Source organism: Poecile atricapillus, chromosome 24, assembly GCF_030490865.1.
Source record: "Poecile atricapillus isolate bPoeAtr1 chromosome 24, bPoeAtr1.hap1, whole genome shotgun sequence".
In the NCBI taxonomy this organism is placed as follows: domain Eukaryota; kingdom Metazoa; phylum Chordata; class Aves; order Passeriformes; family Paridae; genus Poecile; species Poecile atricapillus.
In genome coordinates this window covers 7094688-7113352 of record NC_081272.1, presented here as the reverse complement: position 1 = coordinate 7113352, position 18665 = coordinate 7094688, and the positions used below count along the sequence as shown (strand labels likewise).

General features: G+C 50.2%; 1 protein-coding gene across 2 annotated transcripts; it reads right to left on the bottom strand.

Moving 5' to 3' along the window:
• Positions 1-233: 233 nt before the first annotated feature.
• FAM76A (family with sequence similarity 76 member A) lies at positions 234-18207 on the bottom strand. Of its 2 annotated transcripts, XM_058856546.1 has the most exons (10): positions 18076-18207; positions 16898-16962; positions 16055-16109; positions 15337-15489; positions 14431-14588; positions 13960-14046; positions 13032-13163; positions 7777-7912; positions 7219-7320; positions 234-5883 (listed from the first exon to the last, which is right to left on the bottom strand). In XM_058856546.1, the coding sequence occupies exons 1-10, from the start codon at positions 18154-18156 to the stop codon at positions 5797-5799; spliced, it is 1056 nt and encodes a 351-aa protein (XP_058712529.1). In that variant the 5' UTR covers positions 18157-18207; the 3' UTR covers positions 234-5796. The 2 variants fall into 2 exon arrangements, with proteins under 2 accessions (XP_058712529.1, XP_058712530.1); XM_058856547.1 differs by lacking the exon at positions 13032-13163.
• Between the last annotated feature and the right edge of the window lie 458 nt (positions 18208-18665).

Genomic DNA, 18665 nt, shown 5'->3' with positions numbered 1-18665 from the left:
CAAGCGGGGATGGGGGGACAGGAGGGGACAGGGGGGGACAAGCGGGGATAGGGGGACAGGAGGGGACAGGAAGGGACAGGAAGGGACAGGAGGGGACAGGAGGGGACAGGAGGGGACAGGAGGGGACAAGCGGGGATGGGGGGGACAGGAGGGGACAGGAGGGGACAGGAGGGGACAGCCCCGCCCGCCCCCGCGCTCCGCAGCGACCCCCGGGCCCCCGCGCCCGCCGCGCTTACATAGCACGGGGCGGGACACGCCCCCGAGCCGCTTGGCCAATGGGAGCTCGCGGCCGTGACACCCAGCAGCAATCGGACCAATGGCAGCACGGGGGCGTGGCCAGCGTTCCGACAGCAGGTCTACCCAGAGCCGGCCGCACTCCGACCTTGAACACCGGCAGGGCTGGAAACCTGTCCTGGGGCCAAAGGGAACAGAAAGCTCAGGGAAAACACCTCTGCTTCGCTCAGTGAGGGGCAGCTCCGGGCACCAACATCAGAAGGATATGGAACTGCTGGAGTGAGCCCAGAGGAGGCCAAAATTCTCCAGAGGGCTGGAGACCCTCTGCACTGCAGAAAGATGGGGAGAGCAGAAGGTGCTCAGCCTAGAGAAGGCTCTGGGGAACCCTTAAACCCCATTCCAGTGCCTAAAGGGACTCCAAGAGAGCTGGAGAGAGACTCGGGACAAGGGTCTGAAGTGCCAGGACAAGGGGGAATGGCTTCCCACTGCCAGAAGGGAGGGGAAAATGGGATATCGGGGAGGAATTCTTTCCTGTGACGGTGGGAAAGCCCTGGCAGATGTTGCCCAGAGAAGCTGTGGCTGCCCCAAGATCCCTGGAAGTGTCCAAGGCCAGGCTGGACAGGGCTTGGAGCAACCTGGGATGGTGGAAGGTGTCCCTGCCCATTGGAAGGGGCAGAATGAGATGAGCTATAAGATCCCACCAAAACGATCTGGGATTCTCTGACTCTTTTACCAGGTTTGGTGTTTCTCCAAAGGGACAGGAGAAATAAAAAAGGTGAAAAAAAAAGAAAAATAATAAAGAAAAAGAAAAAAAAAATGAAAAGGGGGGGAAACCCACCCCCACAACACAGACACAGCCCTGGTACCAATCTGGTGCTGCCTGACAGCCCAACACAGCAAAGTCCAGCAAATGGGATTCACTGCACAAACAACTCCGGATTTTCCTGGCAACAGCCTCCTCTGGCTCCAGGCTGAGCTCCTGCCAGTGGAGGGAACGCCAGTGCTCCCTGGCACTGCAGTACCGGCCGCACAGCCCACGGCTGGAACAGCCAAACCAGCACAGCCCACAGCCCCAGCCTCAGCGGGGAGGGAGGACACAGCCGGTTTCAAACGTCCCTGGTCATTGCTCCTTGTCCTTGTCCCCTTACCGGGGCTATTTTTAGGGTGTTTTGCAAGCAGAGCTCTGTGCTGAGATGTGGGGTCTGGGTGGCTCTGGCCATATCAAGGTTTCCGCTTCTGTATTTCCACTTGTGTCATTTCAGAGGCACAATTCTGGGGCTGCACTTCATCTGATCCAAGGCAACAGGGCCTCTCACTGCCCTGGGGTCAGAAGTGCTGTTTTAGCCTCCGTCACCCCAGTCCAGGTGTGTCACCTGCTCCTCTGGCACTGTCACACCCCACAGAGCTGCTGGACACGGGGCACAAGCAGAGGAGCTGCTGGCCACCAGCCAGCCCTGGGGCTGCCCAGAGAAGCTATGGCTGGAAATGTCCAAGGCCAGGCTGGATGGGGCTTGCAGCAAACTGATCAAAACACGGAAGATTCCATTCCCTTCCATGGCATGGGGTGGAACAAGATGAGCTTTAAGATCTCTTCCAACCCAAACCATTCCATGATGACTACAGCTCCACCTGAGGCCACGAGCTCTGTGTTTGCTCTGGCTGAACACATCAGCCTGCAGGGGAAAACACATCTCTTCCTTTGCATCGGTAAAGGCAACACAGAACAAGCAAAGTAGGGAGGGAAGAGGGGGAGAGGCTACCTCTGTTCTCCCCTTTCTGCTCCCCAAAAATCTCAGGATCTTAGAGGGACAGGGCACTTAGTGAGCATCAGGCAATGATCCAGCTGGAGAGATGGGCTGGAGATGCTGCCAAATATTTAATATAAAAATGTCCCATCAGAAGAATGAAGGGCTATGCCAGCAGGATATTTGTCCCACAGACAACTCCTGCATGTCGAGCAGGGGCAGGAGGGGCCAAGCACAGCAGGGTGGGCACAGAGCTCCAGGTTTTGGAGCAGCACGGGATGCCCCATGGGCTAGGACTGGTTACCTGCAGCCTCAGCACTTTCCTGGCTGGCTCCCCATGCTCCTGCTCGTGCAGCAGTTGGTTTGGGCTGCCAGCAGCCTGTCCCTACTCTCACAGCAGCCTGGTACAGGGAGCTGCCAGCAACTCAGATCCTCCCATGCTGGGAGCCAGGAGCAGGCCATGCTGGACAGTACAAAACAGCCTCAGCATCCCATAGAACCATGGAATTGTTCAGTTCAGAAAAGCCCTCTAAGATCATCAAGTTTAACTATTACCCCAGCACTGCCAAGGCCACCACTAACCCATGTCCCCAAGTGCCACATCTGCATGGCTTTTAAATCTCTCCAGGCATTTAAAAACAAGCAACAGCAAGTAATTATTTTGGGACTGACAGTGCCCTGGTTACCATCCTGCTGACTGGACAAGACTGGTGTTCCAGGAAAGCTAAACAGCAAGGGAAGGCAAATTGCTCAAGGTGTGTTACCTTAGAAGGAGGTTAGCTGGGGACAATTCCTGCCTTTTCCACCAGCTGGTGGTTTGGGGCAGCCCAGATTCTGAGGAGGAAGGGAAGCAGCAAAGACCATACAGGGACACTATGAGGGAACACGTAGGGCAGGTAAGACATGGAATATTGTTTCAGTGTTTCCTTTCCTTACATGCTCTGCTCAAAGATTAGGAGCAATACTGCCACTATGGCTGGTCACCCCACTATGGACTCCAGTAGGAAAACCCGCGGCATTAGAGCTTTGTGGGCTGGAAGAAGGAAGCCCACAGCACTTGTGGGATGGAGAAGGGAATTAGAATCATGGAATCATTCAGGTTAGAAAAGAGCTTTAAGAGCATCCAGTCCAACTGTTCCCCCAGTACTGGGGGCCAGCACATAACCCTTGTCCCCAAATGTTACACCCACATGGCTTTCAAATTCCTCCAGGGATGGGTACTCCAGAATTCCCCTGGGAAGTCTGTGCTAGGGCTGGACAGCCCTTTCCATGGAAAAACTTTCTCTGATATCCAATGTAAATCCTCCCTGGCACACTTTGAGGTTGTTTCCTCTCATTTCCTCTGCAGCTGCTCTGCTCAGAGGCATGAAGGGAAGGTGACTCCCAAGGTGATCCTGGCCCACAGGAGCTGCCAGTGCTCCATCAGGATTTCTGCACTGCAGGCAGATGGATGTGGCTTCAGCAACAAAAATATTATAAACTGTGGTTTGTACTGGTCAGTGATCCTCATTGCTCTGGGAGCAGCAGCAGCAGCAGGAAGGAGCTGCTATTCCCCTGTGCTCCAGGAGACTGGACATGAGTAAGGTAAAAGGTCAAAGCTAAAACCCGTTTAGACTCCTGGACCTCTTGCTATTTCCTTGGAAAAAGATGGGGGGCAGCTGAATTTTCTTCATGGAAATCTCATGGGAAAAGGGAGAACCTCCATGCCAAAGGAGCAGGTCTCACTGTCTGTGCCAGTTGTACCCCCTTGCCGAGATCAGGAATAAATCTCGCCAGATACAGACGGATGGGTCCTGGAAGCTGGATGTAACCAAGTAACCAGGATCCTAGCAACAGGCTTGATAGGAGGATTTAAAGATAGAAAAAAAAGTAGGAGCAAAGCAAACAATGGGAAAATACTGTCTCCTTTCCCTAACTCCTAACCCTAGAGCAGGAGATAAATCAGCTCCAAGCAGGGAGAGGTACTTCAGTTGTTTTGGTTTTTTCCCTTTTCAAAGCAAACAAAGTATCAGTCACAAATGAGGCTTTTTTTAAACCACTTTTACAGGTGTCATTTGTACAAATCAAAGCGTCCCTTGAAAATCTCATTATTACAAACATACAAAGAAATGATGTTGGTGCTACAAATCAGCTACGCGATGGCAGGAGCAATTTATCACAATTAAAAACCCAACTGAACAGTATTTACAGGGCCTTTCTCCCTCTTTTTATTTCTGTATGTTGAGGGAAGGAAAATAAGCAAAGCCCACAGTTAAAAAAACTCCCACCAATGCACTTCATTTTCTAAAAGTATAAAATTGGGTGAGTTTTTCCAGCTGCCACACTCAGGCAAAGTGTAACAATTTCTGGTTTTGCTTGTTTTCACATCAAAAGTCTCTTAGAAAAACCAAAAACAAACACATGGCAGTGTCCGATGAAATGTGCTCCTTCTGTGCCAGAAGCCAACATCATCCCAAAAAAGTGCCTTTGAGTAAAATCAACTTTAGTAACAAATAAGAAACAAAAGGATGAAAAAAGTAATCACAAGCTCTAGGTAAAAGCTTCATCAAAGCCCTGACAGAGCAGCCGCCCTGCAGCAAAAACATGAGTTCTCTTACCTACCTTCAGCCCTGAGATGTTTCTCCACTCCCTGACTGGAGTCCGGGATGTCGAGGAGCTCCTGCCAGCCCGGAGTTGTGTGGTGCTCCCCCTCCAAGTGCTTTTTATCCACCACCATCACCCCAAAAGAGGTGCCTGGGGGCACCTACCCCAGCTGGTCTGGCTGTAAGGGTCAGTGGCAGCCGTGCTGTTTCAGGGCAGCACATCCCTGGTACAGGAAACTCTCATAGCCCTTTGATCCTGCTGGTTTGGAATCAGCAGTGAGAAAAATCCCTGGAGTGCCCCAAAAAACACTCCCTGGCTCGGGTCACTGCCTGAGTAAGTGCTTTCCTGGAGCCAGCCTGGCTCCTGCATCTGGAAGGGGCAGGGAAAGGGGGAAGAGAGGGAATATCCAAGCCTTGAACTCTCTTTGTGTAAAGAAATGGAGTAAGAGACACTTGATTGCACCAAGCTTCAGAAATCACCAAAATCCCAGAGGTCACCACGTAACCAGGGCACTTGGGGGGGAATTCTGGGTGGGTTGGGGTCTGTATCGTTCCACTTTGGCTCCCAACCCAAAAGCTCTCATCAGAAAAACAAGGAAACATAAAACCAGGCAGTTTGGTTTGCCAAGCTGACAGAGAAAAGAAGAAAAATCAAAACAAAACACAAAAATCTTCCAAGATAAATACATGGCCCCCATTTTGGAAGCATCTTCAAAAAGCTGGATCAACTGTTGTCAGCAGTGGCACAACTTTCCAGGAACATCTGTTGGGCTGGTGAGTTCTCAGCTCTCTTCTGAAGAAGGAACAGTTCAAGGAAAGAAAAAAAAAAAACAAACAAACAGCTCCCACCACACGCAGCTCCCATTTTATCTGCAGAACAACTGGCCATGGCAATTCCCTCACAGCAGCAGGCTGGGAACCAGCAAGGAGCCACTAATGCAGCAGGTTCCTGTTCACTCATGGAAAGGGCTGGCAGTGGTAGCAACTGGTTAGGAAAAGATTTCTTCCAGAAAACAGTATTTCAGGGGGATTTAGGAAGGCTGGGACCTCTCCCCATGGATCAAAACCGGCCACACTCAAGCATGCTGTTGGAAGGTAACACGCATCAGGAACTCCCATGGAGTCCACAGCAGTGGGATAGAGACAACACAGAGGTTTGGGCTTCCGGCGATCCAGCAGGTCTCCCAGACTCCTCGGCTAATGCTGGGGAAAGCTCCCAGGCTGGGGGTTTGGCTTTAAGGGGAGGTTATTGCTCCTGACTTCTCAGGCTTTTTGCCTTTTGACAGGGCAGCTGCTTGCTTCAGGAGCTCTCTGTTCTTGGCCTGGAAGTGGGAAAATGGGTATTTAGTGGCATGGATCATCATTAGCTCTTGGGATCCCTGTGCAGAAGCTGCTGACATCCTGCAGACAGGTGGAAAGGGGGGCAGATGTTGAGCTCACCTCTAACCTCCTGGAGAGGGCTCTCCCATCCCAGCCCCACAGGAAAAGACAAAGACAAAATGATAAAACCCACAAGACTGTTCAAAAATTAATCATATGAACAGTTCAAGACACCTACAATGCACTAAGAGGATCTGAACTTTGATTTTGCAATCACTGAAAAAGGTTTCCAAAGACTCAAGCAATACCAGCAGAAATAAAACATCTGGACACCAGAGAGCTCAGGGCAGTCCCAGCCTGAGCTGAGCACAGACATGAAAAGCCCCCAAGAGAGGGAGGTGGCTGGGGCACACCTGCTCCTGGACCTGATGCTCCTTTACCCGCAGAAACAGCACACCCAGCCCTCTCCACACCACATTCTGACATTCCAGCTTTCAGCCAGTTAGAAGGAGCTGCCCTGTGAAGGGATTCTCACAGGCACCAGCACTCTGACAGCAGCTGGAGGTCCCAAACCTGCCTTCCATTGGGATGCTTCCCCAGGGTGGGTAAGAATGGAGGAGGGGCTGTTTCCTCAGAGGCAACAGAAGCCTTTTGTCTCATCCCCTTCCACCTCTCATTGCTGGGGCTTTAGATCTTTATGTACCCACAGTAATTAAAGGGTGCAAAGTTCATCTCTGCATCTGATTTCTTCCCCTTTGACCTGATCCCTTCAGTGGCTCAAGCTATTCATGCTGATAGTCTGCTGTGTTTCCACAGTCATGAAAAGAATCCTCCTCTCCCTGCTTCCATCAGCTCAGGGACTTCTTTATTTGGACTAAAGATACAGGGCTAAAAGAACTGCCAATTGTTCCTTTGTTCTCTCTGGTTACTGCTCACACAAATCACAGGGAGGTGTTTTAGAGGTTCAGAGAGCTGACAAAGGTTCTGCAGACTGGAGAAACAGTTCAAACCTGATTTTGGCAATAAGTAAAATGAGTTTGATGGTTCCCGTCTAGTCCATAAGGGATACAACATAGCACTTTACAACATGGTAAGTGTGAGCCTGAGTAGAGAGCAGCAAGGTAGGTGTAAATGGTGGCTGGGATGCAATGCAGAGCTGAGGAGGCACAGAGGCTGTAGGACAAGGCTGAGAAGCATTAGCAGAGCTCTGTGTGCAGGAGCTCTTGGGGTGTTCTGATCAGGTGTGTTCTCAGTCCCTCCTAGACACAGCTCAGGAATGTCCTTGGTCACTCCTGGATACAACACAGCTCAGCAAATTAAACCAAAAATGCTGTCACCTGTAACTGCTCCATGACCTCCTTGTGCGTCTTCTCCATTTGGTTCATCTTTGCCCTCATTTGTGATTCCTGGTACTGTAGGTCAGCTTTCAGCTCTGTGATCTGTGCAGAAACCAGGAAGCAGCAAGTGAGCTGGGAGAGGCAAACAACTGCCGCCACCACAGACCCCCCCTGCCACAGAAACAGCCTCTACAGAAGGTGTGAGACTGGCTGAGGTCACAGACATGCTGGCAGTGCTGGGGGACTGCAATGAGAGCAGAACTGTGTCACTGAGAGCACAGAGCAACAGCAAGGGCCAGCACTGCTTTTCTCCAAGCAGCAGAGTGTTTATTCCCAGTTTTGCCTACACACAGAGGTCTCCGAGAAAATGGTCAGGAAATGACCCTTTATGAAATGAGATCCCCTGAGTGGGTCCAGAGAGCCTCTTTGGCTTTGGAAAGGAGGCAGCCTGGAAACAGCCAGACATGTTAACTCCAAGATAAAAAGCCAGGCTGTGTCAGAGTGTGATCTGTGAGAACATGTCAGCCTGCTGGGGGGGAAGCAAGCCAAGGACTGTACCTTCTTCTCCTTCTCCAAAATCATCTGATCCTTCTGGTGAAGCATCTTTTTTAAAGTAGCCACTTCCTCCTTCAGCTGGGCAATGATGACAAAGTGGTCAGTGCCAGGGGAGTCCAGGGCGAGGTCCGGAGAAAAACTGCAGCAAAGAACAGGGAGAGGCTCTCAGCAAAACCCTCCTCTTCACTGAGACAGGAAAACTCCCACGGATGCACTCAAAGGAGAATGGGAATCATTTCATGATCATTCATGATCCTTTTTCAAACCAAGAAGCTGAAGACAGCAATCAGAGACATAATTAAACTTCATGCATCCCTTTGGAAATCTTTGCTCACAAGCAGTCCTTGGATGCACTGCAAAACTTCCCACTGAATGTAAACAAACATTATGGCAAGGAGGAGACATGAAAGAGAAACAAATAACCTCCAAGTTCAACAAACAGAGCAAAGGGAAATAGCTAAATTGTCCTGAGCAAGGAAAAGGGGTAAAAAATATACTGGACCTTGTAATATGATTCTGCCACAATAAAGCAATTTAGGGAGAAGCTTCATTATTTCAGAGTAGGAAAAGTTCTCTAGGAAGACAGAGAAATAGCTGAGCACATCACCTGTAGACCACCAGGTACTCTAAATCTAAACAACCATCAGCAGAGCTACCTGTGCACGAGTCACTGCTGCACTGGTAAACCACAAACACCTATGAGACACCCAGTGACCCAGGCAGGCACACACAGTGCTGTGCCACAGGAATATGCCAGATCATAAGATACAACAAGCTGCAGCCACAAGGCCCAGGGACCCCACCCGATTTTCCCCTGCCTTCTGTTCCATCCCTAAAGCTGATTTTTATTCCTTGTGCTGAGTGGGCAGCACATTCCCAGCCACAGACACCTGAAACTGCTGTATAAAAACTGAACAGTAATAAGACAACAAATCTTCACCGAAAAGATGACTTCAAGTCAGGCTGTTATCAGATAAATAAAGACAAATTGTCAGGGTCACCCAAAGCCTGAAATTTTTTTAAAGCCTCCGGAGTAGGTCAACACAGCTCTAAAGCTGGGGAAGGCATGGTCTCAGCTCAAAATTCTGCCTCTCTCAAGGATGTTGCTACCTCTGAGCTTCCAGTCCCCAACCTGTACCCTAAGGCAGAGAGTACTTGCTGCTCAGTTCAGGCTGTTCTCTAGCACCTGGAAATGATCCATTTTCTAATTAAAAGCACTACGGTCTGCTTTGACAGGACTCATTAGTAAGGATGTGGCAGGGGAAAAGGCTCACTCCCCCACTGTGCTGGGGATCTACAAAGGGAAACTAAGCAGAGGCAGCTTCCCAGATCTGAGAGTCAGAGGATGGCCCTGAGGCACTGGGAGAGAAAACCTGGCAGAGGAAAACTTGGAACTGAGGGTCTGCAGGAGACAGCCTACAGCAGAAGAGCCCTGCATGGCTAAAAGACGCTGACAGCTGAGTCCACACTAAGATGTGGCAGCTCTTTGGGCACACTGCATCCAGCTCTGTGCTAGGCAGAGAGGTTCATACCCACACACTAACACAGAACAACTCCATTTTAAAACTTTCCCAATAGTCTTCCCAAGTGGAGGCTGTGCCAGGTGATGGTGGGTGCTCCAGCACCTTCCTGTGTGCAAGCACATATAAACAGCAGCTTTAATTCCCCACTCAGTGCAAATATGCTGGTGAGGAGGGAAAAAAATAATTAAAAAAACCAAAAAACAAAAATCCCCCCCAAAAAACCAACAAATAAGCCCCAACCTCCACAGAGAAAAAAAAGGCTTCCTCACTGATTCCCTCTGGCTGAAAACAATCCCTTGACACAGCATTCCTTTGCCCAGGCATGCTTCTCTCCTGTCGTGACCTAGGGGGATAAAGAGTGCCAGGGGATGTCTGCATTTCCCTGAGCAGCTCCAGCAGGAAAAATTCCCTGCCTGGCAGCTGCTGCAGCCCAGCACCCCATGAAGCCAGGAAGGTGAGAGCCAGCCCTGCCACCCAGTGGGGCAAAGGAAGGGACAGGACAGTCACCAAGGCCCATCCCTGGGACTCCAAGGGCTCTGCATCCACCAGTGGGGAACGGCCAGCTTGAGATCTCCTCCTGGAGGGGTATAAAATACCAGGCAGGTATTTTCCTGTCCAGTTGTTGCAAAATGCCCTTTCAAATGTGTTAAGGTGCTAAATAAAGAAGCAGATTTTTTTTCCTCTTCTTTTGCATTTTTTTAAAGACTGACAAGATAATAATGAAAGGTCCCATGTTACAGAAGCAACCCGAGACTCAAAAATTCAAAGGAAAACTGGCAAACGTCAGTCCTTTCCTTTAACAAACAGATCAAGAATTAAAACAACCAACCCCCCCCAAAAAAAAAACCCCAAAAAAGGGCATTTCCTCTACAAATAAACTCAAGATCCAGCCCCTTGGGATAGGTCAGGTGTACATGAGCTCTCCATGCCTGAACATCCTGAAATGCACACCACTAATTAAAGGGAAATTATAAGCTCCTGTTGTTTTCAGCAGAGACAGAGGACAAAAATGGAGTTGCTCCCAAGGCACCTGCCTCTCTCTATTGACTGGAACAGAAACCAAATCGACTGCCTTAAACTCCACACCTGTTAAATGGCAGAAATTAGGCAAAGCAAATGCCAAGCTTAAAGATCTTGCTATTCAAGTCACACTGGCATGAAGAGGCACAAACCAGGCACTAAACCAGCATCCATATTGCACCTTAGACAAAAACCACCTGCAGAGCTGCCTCCAGCTCCAGGCCCCCAACATCAGAGGGATGTGGAGCTGCTGGAATGAGCCCAGAAGAGATGTTTGAAGAGCTGGAACCTGTCTGCTCTGAACTCAGGCTGGGAGAGCAGAAGGTGCTCAGCCTGGAGAAGTGAAAGCTCTGGGGAAACCTTAGAGCCCATTCCAGTGCCTAAAGGAGCTCCAAGAGAGCTGGAGACTTGGAACAAGGGCCTGAAGTGCCAGGACAAGGGGGAATAGCTTCCTGCTGCCAGAAGGGAAGGATAGATATTCCCTGTGAGGGTGGTGAAGCCCTGGCAGAGTTTTCCCAGAGAAGCTGTAGCTTCCCCTGGATCCCTGGAAGTGCCCAAGGCCAGGTTGGACAGGGTTTGGAGCAACCTGGGATAGTGGAAGCAGGGCATTCTGCCCATTGGAAGGGGCAGAATGAGATGAGCTTTAAGGTCCCTTCCAACTCAAACCATTCTGGGATTCTATGAAAAATATCCTCCACTCAGTGCAGCACAGCCCAAGTCACAGAGCTTTAAACTATGCCAGGACTTTCCTATACAAGTAAGAATCTTTTTACAAATGAACTTTGCTGCTGAGCATCCTGAGGCACTGTTGCCCTCCCCCTGCCAGCAGTGCTGTCACTGCCGGGTGTTACAAGCACAATTTAGCACCTTGTCTGCAGTGACAGGAGAAGGGACTGCAGTGTGCTCATCTGCAGAGTCTGCAGCAAAAAAACACTTCACCAGCATTGGCACAAGAGGATGGGGACACCACGACTGCCCCAGTCAGGACCAGCACAGTTCCAGGGGCTAGAGGTGAAGCTGGCATGCTGGGCAGCACAAGACCATGGGGCACTGGCAGCACTGAAGGATTAATAAGGCCAGATCTGCTGCAAGACATGCTGTGAGTCACTGGAAAAGAAAACGACTCCCAGTGCAGCAGTGACAGAGCTGTTTGCTCCTCCCAAAACTCACCCAGAACAAACCACTGAACATCACCCTTTAAATGACTGTTGGAAATCACCCCGTCCACATATCATAGCCATTGTGAGCAACAACCACACTGAAATACGTAAACAAAAACACAGAGGGAATTTAGTAAGACACAGTAAAGTAATTTCTACAATTATATTCTACAATATCCAAGAAGAAGCAATAATTTCAGATAAGCTGGACCCTGGCTGAAGGTGTAAGTCAACTGAGCTCAAGCATGCCCAAATTTTGCCCAGCTGAGGGCTACACCAGAGGTACCTGGAGTCAGGGTACAGGAAGTTGGGGCTGATTTCAGCAGGGAGGAGGTGCTGGCTGTGTCACTTTACTCCAGACTCTGCTGCTGCTGCAAAAACCCTTGTGCTGCAGCAGACCTTAACTCCATGCTCAGGCTGTGCCCCAGACACCAAGGTGACTCTGGGAAGGACAATCTGATACCTGTATAAAGGGGAGGGATTTGGGGGTTCAGCCTCATAAAAGAACCCTCAGCAACTCCAAACCCACACATAAGGAGCCCCCATTATTATTCCATTCAAGACATGCAGCCATTTGTCTATTTAAGGCAGCTGCAGCTTGCCTTTTCTGCTGCACATTGCTGAAGCTCTTTAGTTGCTAAATTTACACTTGGTTTGTTACTGGAACTCATCAAAAAAAGCCTGTGGCAAGGCCTACAGCCTTGGCAAGAGCCAGACTGACTATATCTGACATGAGAGCAAAAGGAAGACCCTTGATTCCTTCAATACATGGTCCTGTTTTCCAAACAAATGGCTGACCAACCCATTTCGCTTTTTGCGTATTTCAAGCCAGCAGGGCTATTACAATGAGCTGTGAGATCTCAGCCCACAATTTAATGAGGAGGTAAAGACAGCTGGTGCTGTCCTACAACCTCTTTGGAGGGAAAGCTGCAGCAGTACTGATAGGCTGCACCGGTTCTACCAGGGCCCTGTTTCCATTCTCTCCTCTGGCTCCACCAGCACTGAAGGCAACTGAACTGTAACCCCTCTGCACTCAGCCACAGCTCCTAAGTCACACTTAGTCCTTAATTTTTTCCAGCTTTTAACTGAAAATGCTGTTCAGATGATAAAAGGTCTTTCAGACCACTCTGTGGGAGCCACTGCCCTATAAAATTATTAAAGTTCTATTTCACAGAATCATAGAATCCCAGAACGGTTTGGGTTGGAAGGGACCTTAAATCTCATCTCGTTCTGCCCCCTGCCATGCCATGGGCAGAGTCACCTTCCACTAGACCAGGCTGCCCCAAGCCCTGACCATGAACACCTCTAGGGATGGAGCATTTCCCAATGGGAGCATTTCCCAGTGACAAGGTGTCAATAGTATCTATAGGCAAGATCTGTCATCTCAGAGACATTAATGGCAGGTAGTGATTAATTAATTATGAGTGGCTTTAACAAACCCTTTGGCACTAACTATGCTCTGGTCCATGCTCCCAAATCCCTGCTGTTTAGAAAGAGATCCAGTGAAAGGGAGAGTTCCCAGGGAGGGAGGGGAGAAAACAATAGGTGATCTCACTTCAGGATGTCAATGCCTTGAGCAACAGGACAATGGTGGGCCCCGAGAGTCTGTTGGGAAGCAGCCCACTGCGCCAACGTGGACGGGGCCCTCTGGATAAGGGGGCAAAGCATCTCGGGAGAGGAAGGAACGCTGAGAATCAGAGAGGAAAGGCAGGAATGAAAATATGCATGTACAAGACCATAAAAACACAAATCCATCTCAATCTCCTGCTTCTGCTAGTGACTCCCATTCTGCTGCACAGGCAGCTGGCATCAACATGATCCAGCATCAAGTGTGACAGCAGAATGGGGTCAGATGCTTTCCTAGAATCAGAGAACCATGGAATGGTTTGGGCTGGAACATATCTTACAGAGCATCTTGTTCCATCCCCGTGCCATGGAAAGGGACACCTTCCACTACACCAAGTTGCTACACGACCCATCCAACGTGGCCTGGAACACCTCCAGGATGGGGAGTCCACAACCTTTCAAGCAAAGCTGTTTGACTGCTTGTTTCTTCCCCAAAAGGCAGAAGGGGACATGGGAAGTGGGTCTGGATCTTCTCCTGTCCTCTGAGGCTCTCCCTGTAGATCAGTCTGGACCTCAAAGCACAAAACCTGCAGACCTCACCAGCCACTGTCTCTGTGACTGCAAGAGACAGTAAAGTTGGTCTGGCTGCAGTTTTCCTGACTGTTGGGGAGTTCAGCCAACCATCACATCTATCCCTCTCTATTCAAGCAGGTACAGATGCTCAGTATTCCCTTTCTCTTCAAATCTATGTCTAGATACCAGGTAGCACTGGACTGCCAGGTTCTAGGGCAGCCCCTCAAGGTCTCAAAGCCCAAGGCCCCTGCTCTAGCATAAGAGCTTCCTATTATTCACACACAACTCTGTCCTATATAAACTCAAAACCACCCGCCCACAATTTCCCCATGTAACAGGCTCACCTGTCACCATTGGCAGATATGGCATCAAACTTGGCTTTCTTCTTTGGGATTTCGTTCTGAATGGAAGACGTGGATAAGGTTTTCTGGCTAGAAAAAGGAGGAAATTGTATGTCAGAACCTGAATGACTTTCAGTCTAAGACAGAAAGGCAGATAAATATTCCCACCCACTTTGATCCTATTAAAACAGTATTTCCCAGTGCTAAAACGATGATAAAAAAATCATTCCTTGGAAGAGTAGCTGGAGACTAAAAATAAACAGAAAACAATGAGTCAGAGCAGCACGTAGGTGAAGAACTCCTGCTTAAAATCTGCATTTTAATCATTAAATTCTACAAATGCAACTTCACCTTCATTGTGTACAAGCTGAATAAGCTGGATCACTAGGAAGCACAAGGCTGTACCAGCACAGTGAATGACTTAGCCAGATTGTCCTGAGCTCAGACCCTGCCCAAAGCCCTCCCCAAGGTTACCTGTTATAGTGGCTGCCACTGCTGAGCCTACTGAACTGCTCCTTCTCCTGCAGGCTGGCTCGGGAAGAACTGCTCAGGTGTTTGCACTGCTCTTTGGTCTTCTGCAGGACTCGTTTGTAGGACAATGTGCACAACCAGCACAGCAGCTTTCCATCCACCTGGGAGACAGAAAGGAGGGAAAGGAGGGAAAGGAGGGAAGGAGGGAAGCACTTTGAAGCTTAGGGTCACATATGAACAAGCAGGGACTCAAAAAGAATCCTCTGAATGGACAGGCAGTCACTGGAGACCAAAACATCAAGGGTGGCTGCTCCAGGAGGCTCAGCAGGGCACCAATTATCAGTGCAGCATTCCAAACAACAGATGTCTACAGTTTGCCTGGGGAACACACGCCTTCTACAGAGCTCTCAGGGTATTTATGCAAAGGTTAAGCCATGGAAGGGGTTTCCTGGTAGAGGAATGACACCTGTAGCCCCTCAGGCTATGAAGCAAATATCGTTCACCATCACTCTCCCCAAATAGCACCTCAGACTTCATTCAGAGGTCTCTGCTCCTCTGCCAGCTCTTGGGCCAAATTCAAGAGATCTTTCTTAGAAGATCTGGCAGAGGCACATAGGGGTTCCAAGATTAAACAGCCCTAAACCAGAGCAAAGCTCAACTCTAGAAAAACACTTCATAACATGGAATGTTATGGATCTTGAATGGTTTGGGTGGGAAAGGGACCTTAAAGCTCATCCACCCCCTGCCATGGGCAGGAACACCTTGCACTAGAGAAAGTAGCCCCGTCCAACTTGGACACTGCCAGGGATAGGGTAGCCACAGCTGCTCTGAGCACCCTGTGAAGATGGACAGAGGATCACTGTGATCAGCCCTTTTACCTTTTCAGCCTTCTTTTACACAAATACTGACCTTCTTCCTGTCATCCTTCCGGTCAAATGCACACTGCTGCTTGCACTGCTCACACGAGTGAGGAGGGCCATACTTCTTCTCTGAGTTGGTGCAACGCTGGCACTTGTTTCCAATAAATGCTGCTATGATGTTGCAGTACTGGCAGGGTTTTGGCTTTAAAAAATAAGAACAGTTGCTATAGCCTTCTAACTACAATAGCACGTAGTTCGTTCCCATTCTCCCCATAATTTCAAACTTTTATTTCCTTATTCTACGCAGAGTATAATGCTGATCCAGGAGACAAAACTCCATTTGGATCCTTGGTCTCCAGCTAAGTGTATTTAGCCATGGCACTCAGACCATTTATCAAGTGCTGTAAAATCTTTAGAAAAATGTCTAACACCAAAATAGAACCAATCAAAATCTCTATTTCAGATTTCAGACAAGCAGGAAATAAAGATTTATCACTGCTTCCTGCAGCAATCTCAGTCTGTGTAAGCACAGTCTTGTTTCTACTGGATATCGAACAGATCATTTCCTGGCCTCAAACGATACAAAGCTCTTTTTTGTGCTAAAAGAAGAGAAAAAGTCAAAGCTTCATGCTTGAGTGACCCGTATTATTGATCAGTCATGCTCTTACAGCCAAGCCAGTCCATAAACTGCTCTGGGATTTCAGCAGGATAAAGACAAGAGAGATGAAAGGAAGAGAGGCTGGGGAGGCTGAGCCCCCCTCACTTACTGTGCCATAGAGCTTCACGTTCTGAGCACACTTCTTGCATATCGTGTTGGTTTTGCTGTTAAGAAGGATAGATCATTCTATTAACACATTCCAACAGAAAATGGAATCTCTGGGTTTAGGATGCCTGGTTCAGATCAAAGCTTAGGACCCCAGCCTCGCCTCAGCTCTACCTCTGATCATGAGGCTGGAGTCAACGTCTTTAGGGACTCAAATACCAAAGTGCTCTTCCTATCCCCATCTGGCTAAGGATAAATGGCCAAAAAGTGGCATTACTAGGAGGCATCTTTTAATTAAGGTACCCCCAGATGACACCAGGTTTTTGTCTATACAAAAACAGAATTTGATCACTGACTAATTGGCAGCATGAGTGATTCAGCATCAGGGCAGGCTCTACTCTGGAGGTCAAGGTAGGAGAGGACAGAGGTATATTTGTCCAACAAACACAGGAAGGAACACCTCACAGTGGCCACACACAGCTCTGGGTTTACCAATCCTCCCTCTGACAGCTACACAGCTTGTCAAAATGCAAAAAGACAAGAGCCCAGGTGAAGGACACACAGCAGGAAATAAATGTTGGATACCAGTTATCAGGTAAGAGGAAAACTCATGGGAAGATGCATCTGAGATCTGACTGAAAAAAAACCAAAACAAGCAAGAAGTGTAATCCAAGTGCACTACAGACACTCCAACTCGCCCAGCAGACCTTTGGAGGTGGCCAAAGGTCCCCCAGGTCTTCCACAGCAACAATCTACATGTCTCAGTCACTGGAGGTGTGGAAGCATTACCCACAGGTGTGATCATTCTACATAAAACCTGTATCTCTCCAGTTCAGCAAGCATTTACCTTTCCTGTTGGAATTCAGTCCTGCAGTAAGTGCATTTAACAATGGGATGAGCAATCCGGCACTCCTGCAACAACAGAGTGTTTCATGAGGTGCAGTGCTGTGGCCTAATTCCCAGATCTCCTGCTGCCCGCCCCTCCCACCACATCCACACACTTGCAAACACTTCCTCCCTGTACAGTCATGCTGAGAGAAGAGGAAGGGTGATGGGAATGGCATGTGTCACAGGTGAGCCAGGCATGATCTGAGCTCCACCACCAGGGCTCATGTGCCTCACACCCACACAGGTTGCTACAAGGTGGTCCCGGCTCCCAGGGCAGGAACACACAGCTCTCCCTCAGGTACTCGCCAGTTTCCTCTACATCTGCCTGCACTCTCCTCTCATCCCAGCTTCCCCAGATTTTCCGAAGTTCACCTGTTTTGTCCCAGCCTCAGTGATCCCAGGCTACTCCAGTTCCTCCCCCATGTTCCCTACTTCATCCCTGATCTTTTTCTCCTCCACCTCCTTAGACTGTGCCCAACACCCACCTTACCCCTTTCAAGATGCCACCAGATCTCCTCTAAATGTTCCCAGATCCTCCCAAGCCTTTGCTCAGGAACAGCTCCCACTTAGCCTCTATTCCCCACAACAACCCCATAACACCTTCCAAATAGCCCCAGCACCTCCAAACTGTCTTCAGTGTCCCCCTGACAAGCAACTCCCCTAAACAGCCCTTCAACACATTCCCCTAATACCCCCTTGGCTTCAGCCCCATGCTCCAGACCCTCAAAACCTCCCTAAAGCTCCCCGGCCCTCATTCACACCCTCCCACTGCCCACCCACAGACCCCAAACAGACACCTCAAGGCCCCAGTCTTCATAAACACTCCCAGGATCTCCCCACAAACAGGCCCCCAATTATTTCCAGTCCCTCTAAGAGCCCCCAGACACCTTAAAAACACTCCCTTGCTTGCTCTACCTCACAAACAATGCTCCAGGAGGCTCTTTACCCCTCAGACCCCTCCCCAATCCCCTCAAGACCACCCTCCTCAAATCTCCTCATAGATCACCCCCCACTTCCCTCGCAGCCCCCTTCAGACTCCTCTCCCATCAGCCTCCTCTCAAATTAGCTCCCATAACCTCCCTCACAGACCTTCCCCCACAGCCCCCTCGCAGCCCGCCCCCAGCCGCCCTCCCGGACCTTGCAGAGCTGCTGGCCCTGGCTGAGTGCCTCGAAGGGGAAGCGCTGGTGGCACTTGGTGCAGGCGTACAGCGCCGCCATCCCGCCGCTCCGCTGACAGGCGCGGCCCGCCCGCCCGGCCCGCCCGGCCCGCGCGGCACCGCCCCCTCCCGCCGCCCATTGGTCGCGCGCTGCATCATTCACGCCTCAGCTGTTTCTTATTGGTCAGCGTGCCGTCACTCACGGGGCGGGGCGGGGCGCGCCGGGGGAGCGTTAACGTCACGGGGAGCGCGGTGACGCAGCCGCTCGGTCCCGCGTGACGCGGCGCGCGGGGGAGGTCGCGCGAGATTGCTCGTGGGGAAGGGGGGCGGGGCCTGGGAAAGGGGCGGGGCATGGCCGGGCAAGGACTGGGGAATGGACTGGGAAATGGGCTGGACAGGGCTGGACATGGCCGGACAGGGACTGGACATGGACTGGAGATGGACTGGGGAATGGGCTGGGAAACGGGGCTGGACAGGGACTGGAGATGGACTGGGGAATGGGCTGGACAGGGACTGGAGATGGACTGGACATGGACTGGGGAATGGGCTGGACAGGGCTGGACATGGACT

What these genes read in the sequence shown, in the direction of transcription:
- FAM76A (XM_058856546.1), bottom strand. Translation starts at nt 18,156, where the DNA reads ATGGCGGCGCTGTACGCCTGCACCAAGTGCCACCAGCGCTTCCCCTTC. An exon ending in AGGGCCAGCAGCTCTGCAAG is followed by an intron (nt 16,963 to 18,075) that starts GTCCGGGAGGGC and finishes CTGTTGTTGCAG; the next exon opens with GAGTGCCGGATTGCTCATCC. An exon ending in AGTGGCAGCCACTATAACAG is followed by an intron (nt 14,047 to 14,430) that starts GTAACCTTGGGG and finishes TCCTTTTTCTAG; the next exon opens with CCAGAAAACCTTATCCACGT.